Genomic DNA, 12,470 nt, shown 5'->3' with positions numbered 1-12,470 from the left:
TTAAATCCAGGGAAGTTTTTAGAAATAAAATTTTAAAATGCGGCAAATGGCAAATCATTTGCCTGTAATAAAAGAGTGAATAATATAAAATGCAGTAGTTGTTATCAATATATGTATTATATATTTGGGTGGTGTAAGAAAGATTATATTTCATATTTATATTACATGATGATGATGACAATAGTACAAGTTGTAATATGATTGATCATATTTCTATTACAATTATAATTATGATGACAATGAATGTATTTGTATTAAAATGGTGAAATGATGACAATAGTACAAGTTGTAATATAATTGATCATTTTTCATTACAATTAGCTGAGATAGGCGCCAGCGCCCCCGCGACCCCAAAAGGGAATAAGCGGTAGAAAATGGATGGATGGATGGATGGATGTAATTATGATGACAATAGTACAAGCTGTAAGAATGTATTTGTATTAAAATGGTGAAATGATGACAATAGTACAAATTGTAAGACAATACATCATATTTCTGTTAAAATGGTGAACATGATGACAATAGTACAAGCTGTAAGATTATTTATCATATTTCTATTAAAATGGTCAACATGATGACAACAGTACAAGTTCGATTAAAATGATAACCATGATGACAATAGTACAAATTGTAAGATTAACAATAGTACAAATTCTAAGATTATATTTCTATTAAAATGGTAAATATGATGACAATAGTACAAATTGTAAGATTATATTTCAATTAAAATGGTAAATATGATGACAATAGTGAAAATTGTAAGATTATATTTCTATTAAATTAGTGAAAATGATGACAATAGTACTAGCTGCAAGATTATATTTCTATTAAAATGGTAAAAAATATGACAATGGTACAAGTTGTAAGATTATATTTGTATTAAAATGGTAAATATGATGACAATAGTACAAATTGTAAGATTATGTTTCAATTAAAATGGTAAATATGATGACAATAGTACAAATTGTAAGATTATATTTCTATTAAAATAGTGAAAACGATGACAATAGTACAAGTTGTAAGATTATATTTCTATTAAAATGGTAAGCATGATGATAATAGTACAAGTTGTAAGTTTATATTTCTATTAAAATGGTAAATAGGATGACAATAGTACAAGTTGTAAGATTATATTTCTATCAAAATGGCAAATATGATGACAATAGTACAAGTTGTAAGATTATATTTGTATTAAAATGGTAAATATGATTACAATAGTGAAAAATGTAAGATTATTTTTCTATTAAAATAGTAAAAAAGGTGACAATAGTACAAGTTGTGAAATTATATTTGTATTAAAATGGTAAATATGATGACAATAGGGAAAATTGTAAGATTATATTTCTATTAAATTAGTGAAAATGATGACAATAGTACTAGCTGCAAGATTATATTTCTATTAAAATGGTAAAAAATATGACAATAGTACAAGTTGTAAGTTTATATTTCTATTAAAATGGTAAATAGGATGACAATAGTACAAGTTGTAAGATTATATTTCTATCAAAATGGCAAATATGATGACAATAGTACAAGTTGTAAGATTATATTTCTATTAAAATGTTAAATATGATGACAATAGTACAAGTTGTAAGATTATAGATGATATTTGTACTCCAAAACGATGATGACAATAGTACAAGTTGTCTGTTGTGTGACTTTATTTGAAAGTGTATCCCAGAAGGGGGAAAAAAAGAGAGATGTGTTCCTATTGGTCCTCCGTCCCTCCCAAGTCTTCTGTGATTGGCTGCCGTCCCTCCCCACTTCTGCCTTTAAAGCGGCGCTCTGCTCTCTGCGCTGCCCACAAAGATGAGGACGCCGACACTTTGACGCAGCTTGCTTCCTCCCGTCGACTCGCTCTCTTTCCGACAAGTATCGTCCGCCCCTGCATGGCCCCATCGTCGCCGTGCATGTCAGCCGTGACCAAGACTGAAGATCCGCCCTCGGCGCAGGTCGTCGCCATGCAGACCAGCCTGGAGGACGCCGGCAAGCCCAAAGTCTCCATCCTGCCCTTCAGCGTGGAGGCTCTGATGGCGGACAGGAAGCCCAGCCGAGAGGCGCCTTCGCCGGACGGAGCCGGGCTGGGGATCCGCTTCGGGGGCTTGGACGCGACGCCCATCAGCAGCTCCTCTTTTTCCGTCATCAACCTGCCGGAAGACGCGCTGGTCAAGCCCGGGAGTCCCGACGGCCAGGAGACGACGTCCTGGATGCAGACTTTTTCCCCGACGCCTCCTCGTAAGTCTGCCGCCGTTACGCGCGGCTCTGCTCGCCCCTGACGCGCGCGTTGTGCGCGGCATGGGTCGCCCTTGCGCAGGCGTTGAGTGAAGTGAAGTGAATTATTTTTACATAGCGCTTTTCTCTAGTGACTCAAAGCGCTTTACATAGTGAAACCCAATATCTAAGTTACATCTAAAGCAGCGTGGGTAAAATGTCTTGCCCAAGGACACAACGGCAGTGACTAGAATGGCGGAAGTGGGGATCGAACCTGGAACCCTCAAGTTGCCGGCACGGCTACTCTACCAACCGAGCTATACCGGCCTGGATCGCCCCGACGCAGGCGTTACGCGCGGCCTTGGTCGCCCTGACGCACACGCTACACGCGGCTCTGCTCGCCCCTGACGCGCGCGGCCTGGGTCGCCCTGACGCACGCGCTACGCACTTTTCTGCTAGTCCCAGACGCGCGCGAACTGGGTCGCCCTGGCGCACGCGTTACGCGCGGCCTGTGTCGTCATAACACGCGCGACCTGGGTCGCCCTGACGCACGAGTCACGCGCGGCCTGTGTCGCCCTTGCGCAGGCGTTGAGTGAAGTGAGGTGAATTATTTTTATATAGCGCTTTTCTCTAGTGACTCAAAGCGCTTTACATAGTGAGAATATATGTTACAATTAAAGCAGCGGGTAAATTGTCTTGCCCAAGGACACAACGGCAGTGACTAGGATGGCGGAAGTGGGGATCGAACCTGGAACCCTCAAGTTGCTGGCACGGCCACTCTACCAACCGAGCTATAACCGAGCCCCGACGCACGCGTTAGGCGCGGCCTGCGTCGTCATAGCGCGCGCGACCTGGGTCGCCATGACGCACGCGTTACGCGCGGCCTGCGTCGCCCTTGCGCAGGCGCTGAGTGAAGTGAAGTGAATTATTTTTATGTAGCGCTTTTCTCTAGAGACTCAAAGTTGCTGGCACGGCTACTCCCCCAACCGAGCTATACCGGCTTACAATGCGGCCTGGATCGCCCCGACGCACGCGTTAGGCACGGCCTGCGTCGTCATAACGCGCGCGGCCTGGGTCGCTCTGACGCACGCGCCACGCGCGGCATGCGTCGCCCTTGCGCATGCGTTGAGTGAAGTAAAGTGAAGTGAATTTTTTTTATATAGCGCTTTTCTGCGCTTGACATAAGTTACACTTAAAGCAGTGTGGGTGAAACCGGGGGTTAAAGTGTCTTGCTCAAGGACACAACAGCAGTGACTAGGATGGCGGAAGTGGGGATCGAACCTGGAACCCTCAAGTTGCTGGCACTGAGCTATACGCGCGCGAAGAGGGTCGCCCTGACGCACGCGTTACGCGCGGCCTGCGTCGCCCTGACGCACGCGTTACGCGCGTCTCCGCTGCTCCGTTGACCGACAGGACTGTGTTTTGTCCCGCAGGAAGGTTGAGTCCCCCGGCGTGTCCGCTGCGGAAGCACAAGACCAACCGGAAGCCGCGCACGCCCTTCACCACGTCCCAGCTGCTGGCCCTGGAGCGCAAGTTCCGGCAGAAGCAGTACCTCTCCATCGCCGAGCGCGCCGAGTTCTCCAGCTCCCTCAGCCTGACCGAGACCCAGGTCAAGATCTGGTTCCAGAACCGCAGGGCCAAGGCCAAGCGGCTGCAGGAGGCCGAACTGGAGAAACTGAAAATGGCAGCCAAGCCCATGTTGCCGCCCGCTTTTGGGATTTCCTTCCCGCTGCACGGCGCGCACGTCCCGGCCTCTTACGCGGCCTCGCACGCCTTCCAGCGGCACTCGCTGCCGGTGTCCCCGGTGGGACTGTACGCCGCGCACGTGGGATACAGCATGTACCACCTGGCCTGACTGGGGGGGGGACACTCGGGACTTTCAGCACGGAGGACCCCCACTTGGCCAGTAAGTTCCTAAAACCACATGCGTCTTCTTCCAGGAAAAAGGGACACTCTTCCCCTCACGCGTTCATAAACGTCAGAGCCCAATTTAAAAAGGGATCAAATTAAAACACTCCTTTTACACAGAAGAACTTGGACGGGCTCTACGTCCACTGCAGTGGACATTTGTCATTGACATATTTTTTACATGACATTAAATAGAATAAAAACACTTAAGTGTAAAAACATCAGAATATGTTCACCTCTAAAGGCATAAAATTAAATCTAAAACACCAAAGCACTCCTGTCGTATAGAGGATCTTGGACAAGTGGCAGATCTTTTCCGTGACATAAAGCGTCCACTGCAGTGTCCACTTTTCATTTGCACGGAATTAAAATTAAATACGGTTAAAAAAAAAACACTCGAGAGTGCTCCTGTCAAATAGAGGATCTCGGACAAGCGTCAAAAAGATCCTTACCGTGACATTTTAACCTCCTAAAGTGTCCTCTGTGGTGGACATTTTTCATTTACTCACTATTTTTGCTGAAAATTAACCATCGCCCCCTGTGACCCTAAAGCGGTAGGAAATGGATGGATGGATGGAATAAAAACACGAGAGTGCTCTTGTAAAATAAAGGATCTTGGACAAGCGTAAACCTTTTTTTTTTTTACCTTTTAACATGTCCACTGCAGTGGACATTTTTCATTTACCTATTTTTGCAGAAAATTAAACATAATAATAAAAACCTTACAGTGCTCTTGTCAAATAAAGGATCTTGGACAGGCGTAAACACATAGTGCAGTGGACACTTTTCATTTAAATAATAGAACTATTTTTGCAGACAGTTAAATACAATAATTAAAACACGAGAGTGCTCTTGTTAAATAGAGGATCTTGGAGAAGCGTAAACAATTTTTTTTTTTTACCTTTTAACGTGTCCACTGCAGTGGACATTTTTCATTGACCTACTATTTTTGCAAAACATTAAATGTAATAATAAAAACCTTACAGTGCTCTTGTCAAATAGAGGATCTTGGACAAGCGTAAACACATTTTTACCTCCTAACGCTTCCACTGCAGTGGACACTTTTCATTTAAATAACAGAACTATTTTTGCACAAAATTAAATCTAATAACAAAAAAAACAAAACAAAAAAACAAAGAACTCCTGTCATATAGAGGATCTTGGACAAGCGTCAAAAAGATCCTTTATCGTGACATTTTAACCTCCTAAAGTGTCCTCTGTGGTGGACATTTTTCATTGACATATTTTTTACATAACATTAAATAGAATAAAAACACTTAAGTGTAAAAACATCAACATATTTTCACCTCTAAAGGCCTGTAGTGGACATTTTGCATTTACTTACTATTTTTTTTTGTTGCAGAAAATTAAATCTAAAACACCAAAGCGCTCCTGTCGTATAGAGGATCTTGGACAAGTGGCAGATCTTTTCCGTGACATAAAGCGTCCACTGCCAGTGTCCACTTTTCATTTGCACGGAATTCAAATTAAATACGATTTTTTTTTTTTTTTTTTTAAACACTCGAGAGTGCTCCTGTCAAATAGAGGATCTCGGACAAGCGTCAAAAAGATCCTTTACCGTGACATTTTAACCTCCTAAAGTGTCTTCTGTGGTGGACATTTTTCATTTACTAACTATTTTTGCTGAAAATTAACTAGCGCTCCCTGTGACCCCAAAGCGGTAGGAAATGGATGGATGGACGGGATAAAAACACTACAGTGCTCTTGTTAAATAGAGGATCTTGGACAAGGGTAAACTATTTTTTTTTTACCTTTTAACGTGTCCACTGCAGTGGACATTTTTCATTGACCTACTATTTTTTGCAAAACATTAAATATAATAATAAAAACCTTACAGTGCTCTTGTCAAATAGAGGATCTTGGACAAGCGTGAACACATTTTTACCTCCTAATGCGTCCATTTTCATTTACATAACAGGACTATTTTTGCACAAAATTAAATTTAATAACAAAAAAAAACAAAAAAACGAAGCACTCCTGTCATTTAGAGGATCTTGGACAAGTGTCAAAAAAGTGTCAGATCTTTACTGTGACAAAAAGTGTCCACTGCAGCGAACGTAACTATTTTTTGCAGACAATTGAATACAATAATTAAAACACAACAGTGCTCTTGTCGTATAGAGGATCTTGGACAAGTGGCAGATCTTTTCCCTGACATAAAGTGTCCACTGCCAGTGTCCACTTTTCATTTGCACGGAATTAAAATTAAATACAGTTAAAAAAAAAACACTCGAGAGTGCTCCTGTCAAATAGAGGATCTCGGACAAGCGTCAAAAAGATCCTTTACTGTGACATTTTAACCTCCTAAAGTGTCCTCTGTGGTGGACATTTTTCATTTACTAACTATTTTTGCTGAAAATTAACCAGCGCTCCCTGTGACCCCAAAGCGGTAGGAAATGGATGGATGGATGGAATAAAAACACTACAGTGCTCTTGTTAAATAAAGGATCTTGGATAAGCGTAAACAATTTATTTATTTTTACCTTTTAACGTGTCCACTGCATTGGACATTTTTCATTTACCTACTATTTTTTGCAAAACATTAAATATAATAATAAAAACCTTACAGTGCTCTTGTCAAATAGAGGATCTTGGATAGGGGTAAACACATTTTTACGTCCTAAAGCGTCCACTGCAGTGGACACTTTTCATTTAAATTACAGAACTATTTTTGCAGACAGTTAAATACAATAATTAAAGCACGAGAGGGCGCTTGTTAAATAGAGGATCTTGGACAACCGTGAACACATTTTTACCTCCTAATGCGTCCATTTTCATTTACATAACAGGACTATTTTTGCACAAAATTAAATATAATAACAAAAAAAACAAAAAAACAAAGCACTCCTGTCATATAGAGGATCTTGGACAAGTGTCAAAAAAGTGGCAGATCTTTACTGTGTCAAAAAGTGTCCACTGCAGCGAACGTAACTATTTTTTGCAGGCAATTAAATACAATAATTATAACACTAGAGTGCTCTTGTCGAATAGAGGATCTTGGACAAGCGTAAATATATTTGACTTCCTAACACTTCCACTGCATTGGACACATTTTCATTTACATAACAGAACTAATTTTGCAGAAAATTAAATACAAAAAAAAAAACTAGAGGGCTCTTGTCAAATAGAGGATCTTGGACAAGCATAAACACTTTTTTTTTTTTTACCTCCTAATGCATCTACTGCAGTGGACACTTTTTTATTTACATAACAGAACTATTTTTGCAGAAAATTAAATACAACAATAAAAAAAAAAAAAATAGAGAGCTCTTGTCAAATAGAGGATCTTGGACAAGTGTCAAAAAAGATCCTTTACCGTGACATTTTAACCTCCTTAAGTGTCCTCTGCAGTGGACATTTGTCATTTACTAACTATTTTTGCAGAAAATTAAATATGATAATAAAAACACTACAGTGCTCTTGTTAAATAGAGGATCTTGGACAAGTGTGAAAAAAAGATTCTTCACCGTGATATTTTAACCTCCTGCAGTGGACATTTTTGCACAGAACTATTTTTGCAGAAAATGAAATATAATAACAAAAATACTACAGTGCTCTTATTAAAAATAGAGGATCTTGGACAAGCATAAACACATTATTTTTAACCTCCTAACGTGTCCTCTTCAGTGGACATTTTTCATTTACACAACAGAACTATTTTTGCAGAAAATTAAACATAATAATAAAAACACTACAGTGCTCTTGTTAAATAGAGGATCTAGGACAAATGTAAACTTTTTTTTTTTTTACCTACAAATGTGTCCACTGCATTTTTCATTTACTAACTATTTTGCAGAAAATTAAACATGATAATAAAAACACTACAGTGCTCTTGTCAAATAGAGGATCTTGGACAAGCGTAAAAGACATCTTTTTACCTCCTAACGTGTCCACTGTAGTGGACATTTTTCATTCACCTACAATTTCCATCCATCCATCCATCCATCCATTTTCTACCACTTATTCCCTTTCGGGGTCGCGGGGGGCGCTGGCGCCTATCTCAGCTACAATCGGGCGGAAGGCGGGGTACACCCTGGACAAGTCGCCACCTCATCGCAGGACCTACAATTTCTGCACAAAATTAAATATGATAATAAAAACACTACCGTGCTCTTGTTAAATAGAGGATCTTAGACAAGTGTCAACAATATTCTTAACCTCCAAAAATGTCCACTGGAGTGGACATTTTTCATTTACCTACTACTTTTGCTAAAAACACTACAGTGCTCTTGTCAAATAGAGGATCTTGGACAAGCGTAAACACATAGTGCAGTGGACACTTTTCATTTAAATAATAGAACTATTTTTGCAGACGGTTAAATACAATAATTAAAACACGAGAGTGCTCTTGTCAAATAGAGGATCTTGGACAAGCGTAAACACATTTTTTACCTCCTAACGTGTCCACTACAGTGGACATTTTTCATTTACATAACAGCACTAATTTTGCAGAAAATTAAACACAATAATAAAAACACTATAGTGCTCTTCTTAAATAGAGGATCTTGGACAAGCGTAAACACATTTTTTTTTACCTCTTACCGTGTCCACTGCAGTGGACATTTGCAGAAAATTTAACATAATAATAAAAACACTACAGTGCTCTTGTCAAATAGAGGATCTTGGACAAGCGTGAACACATTTTTTTTTTTTACCTCCTACCGTGTCCACTGAAGTGGACATTTTTAATTTACATAACAGAACTATTTTTGTAGATAATGCAACATAATTATAAAAACATGAGCGTTTTCTTGCCAAATAGAGGATCTTGGACAAGCGTGAACACATTTTTTTTTTACCTCCACCGTGTCCACTGCAGTGGACATTTTTCATTTACATAACAGAACTATTTTTGCAGAAAATCAAATATACTTATAAAAAGAAGAGAGTGCTCTTGTTAAATAGAGGATCTTGGACAAGCGTAAACACATTTTTTTTTTTTTTTACCTTCTAATGTGTCCACTGCAGTGGACATTTGCATAAAATAAACATAACAATAAAAACACTACAGTGCTCTTGTCAAATAGAGGATCTTGGACAAGTGTGAACACATTTTTTTTTTTTTTACCTCCTACCGCGTCCACTGGAGTGGACATTTTTCATTTACATAATAGAACTATTTTTGCAAAAAATTAAATATACTAATAAAAACACGAGAGTGCTCTTTTTAATTAGAGGATCTTGGACAAGCGTAAACACATTTTTATTACCTTCTAATGTGTCCACTGCAGTGGACATTTTTCATTTACATAACAGAACTATTTTTGCAGAAAATCAAATATACTTATAAAAAGAAGAGAGTGCTCTTGTTAAATAGAGGATCTTGGACAAGCGTAAAAACATTTTTTTACCTTCTAACGTGTCCACTGCAGTGGACATTTTTCATTTACATAACAGAACTATTTTTTCAGAAAACTAAATATAATAAAAACACCCGAGTGCTGCTGTCATAGAGAACTTGAACAAAACGGACCCATTGTTGACATTTTAACCTCCCAAAGCGTCCACTAGAGTGGACAACTGTATTTTTTTTTCCATAACCCTGACAAAATCAAAAGACCCAAACCCCTCCAAAAAAAAAACGACATCTTGTTCTGCAAACAAGAATATTGCTGATCTTTGTGAGAAGAATGATGTCGGACTAAAAAGTGCTCTTTGTAAATATGAAAAACAACAGCATTTAAACAAGACCAAGAAAGAAAAAAAACAGCACTGTTGTTGTAATGATCCCCTTTGCAAGGGCGTACTGTAAAATAATGTATATTTTGGACAAAATATCCTCCTTTTATATTATGACTATATTTGTGACATAACTTAATAAATTGTTTATTCTTTTGCATCTGCTGGTGGATTCCTTGTGCCTCACATTGATTTGCTTGCTATCAAACGTACTTTTTTCTCTCATGCCCGGCAGCGTCCGCCATGCCACCTTGTCACATGTTGTTTGGAGGAATGTATTGCTACAGCTGTTGCCCATTGCTTGCAGACCACTAACCCAGATTTTGTTGGCGCCAGCGGAGTTTAGGGGTGGGATCATGTGCTGTTTAAGGGGGGGTTGGGGGGTTGCACGGACTTGAAACCACTGATAATAAATGTGAGGATGTGTCATTAGGCGTGTAAAAAGTCCGGCCATTAAGAAGAGTGTTGCAAAATTACAGAGCGCGCAGCAATTCCCCCTCATGCCGGTCTGACAGGGAGTGCAAGTAGTAATTGCAGGCGTGCAGACGGACGGAGGAGGCCTGCTGGCTCCATGGAGGCTGTAGCTGCAGGCAACTTGTATCATTCCTAAAATAATGGCAACGGGGGACATGGACGGTGGCGCTTTCCTGCCAAGATGACGAGCTGATGTCTTTCAGCGGCAGGAAGCACGCGCTTCTTCTTCTTCTGCAGCTCAACAAGTCGTCAGCCATTACAATCCAAGTGGGTTATTTTGAAGATAACAAGCTCGCATCGAGACGGACGACAAATATGATGATTATTCTGTCTTTGGTTGTGTCCTGCAGCACAAATACTCAACGTGATTTAGCAGATAATGGAGACGATTGTTGTTGTTTGACTACACAATCCTCTTTTTCCCTGTAGCTTGCTATATATACATGCATATAAAAACATATATATCATCATTTATATACATATGTGAGAGGAACACTGATCTAAAAATAGCAACATTTTATAAGTTCCTATAATCATGGTTTGTATAAAACATGATGTACAATTATTAGAATGATTATTGTTCTGCAGGTAAAATGTCATATAATTGTAATATAATGGTTTGTAGAATTAATACATTTAATAATTTAATGTATTTATTATTATTTATTATTATTTATGTACGTATGTATGTATGTATTATTAAATTAATGTATTTAATTATTATAGCTGTATTTATAATTGTATTTATAATTCTGCAGGTAAAATATCATCTAATATAATGGTTAGTAGAATTGATACATTTAATTATTTAATTTATTTTTTATTATTTTTCCATCCATCCATTTTCTACCGCTTATTCCCTTTTGGGTTTTATTTATTTAATTAATTAAAGTAATTATTTAATGTATCTAATACATTTAATTTAATCATAATAGTTGTATTTATAATTGTATTTATACATTTCTGCAGGTAAAATATCATCTTATGTAATATAATGGTTTGTAGAATTGATACATTTAATCATTTAATTTATTTTTTATATTTTTTTATTTATTTAATTAATGTAATTATTTAATGTATCTAATACATTTAATTTAATCATTATAGTTGTATTTATAATTTTATTTATAATTCTGCAGGTAAAATATCATCTAATATAATGGTGTGTAGAATTGATACATTTATTTTTTTAATTATAACAGTTGTATTATAATGCTGCAGGTAAAATGTTGTCTAATTATGATACAATGGTTTGTAGAATCGATACATTTAATAATTTAATCTATTTATTATTATTTATGTATTTATGTATTTATTTATTCATTATTAAATTAATGTACTTAATTAATTTGTTTAATAAATTGTATTTAATTATTATAATTGTATTAATAATTCTGCAGGTAAAATATCATCTAATATAATGGTTAGTAGAATTGATACATTTAATTATTTAATTTATTTTTTATTATTTTTTATTTAATTAATTAATGTAATTATTTAATGTATCTAATACATTTAATTTAATCATTACAGTTGTATTTATAATTGTATTTATACATTTCTGCAGGTAAAATATTATCTAATGTTATGTAATGGTTTGTAGAATTGATACATTTAATTATTTAATTTATGTATTTTTTTTTTATTAATTTAATCAATGTATTTAGTACATTTAATTTAATTATTATAGTTGTATCTATATGTTATGTAATGGTTTGTAGAATTGATACATTTAATTATTTTAATTATTATAATTGTATTTATAATTCTGCAGATAAAATATCATATAATGTAAAATAATGGTTTGTAGAATTGATACATTTAATAATGTAATTTATTTATTATTATTTATGTATGTATTTATTCATTTATTATCAAATTAATGTATTTAATACATTTCATTTAATTATTATAGTTGTATTTATAATTGTATTTATAATTCTGCAAGTAAAATATCATGTAATGTAATATAATGGTTTGTAGAATTGATACATTTAATTATTTAATTTATTTAATGTACTTATTATTTATTTATTTTATTTATATATTTATTCATTTAATTTATTCATCTAATACATTTACTTTGTAGAATTGTTACATTTAATTATTAAATGTATTTAATGTATTTATTGTTTTATTATTATTTATTTATTTATTTAATATATTTATTTATTCAT

At 36.5% G+C, this 12,470-nt stretch overlaps 1 protein-coding gene across 1 annotated transcript; it reads left to right on the top strand.

Moving 5' to 3' along the window:
- Positions 1-1,810: 1,810 nt before the first annotated feature.
- On the top strand, positions 1,811-9,979 carry msx1a (muscle segment homeobox 1a). The gene is made up of 2 exons (XM_061875281.1): positions 1,811-2,235; positions 3,645-9,979. Exons 1-2 carry the CDS (start codon positions 1,890-1,892, stop codon positions 4,064-4,066), a joined length of 768 nt encoding a protein of 255 aa, XP_061731265.1. The 5' UTR covers positions 1,811-1,889; the 3' UTR covers positions 4,067-9,979.
- Positions 9,980-12,470: the final 2,491 nt, after the last annotated feature.

This window comes from Nerophis ophidion, linkage group LG16 (genome assembly GCF_033978795.1).
Source record: "Nerophis ophidion isolate RoL-2023_Sa linkage group LG16, RoL_Noph_v1.0, whole genome shotgun sequence".
Lineage (NCBI taxonomy): Eukaryota > Metazoa > Chordata > Actinopteri > Syngnathiformes > Syngnathidae > Nerophis > Nerophis ophidion.
The sequence above is the reverse complement of the archived record's forward strand: the minus strand, read 5'-3'. Positions and strand labels throughout refer to the sequence as shown.

What these genes read in the sequence shown, in the direction of transcription:
- msx1a (XM_061875281.1), top strand. Translation starts at nt 1,890, where the DNA reads ATGGCCCCATCGTCGCCGTGCATGTCAGCCGTGACCAAGACTGAAGAT. An exon ending in TTTTTCCCCGACGCCTCCTC is followed by an intron (nt 2,236 to 3,644) that starts GTAAGTCTGCCG and finishes TTTGTCCCGCAG; the next exon opens with GAAGGTTGAGTCCCCCGGCG.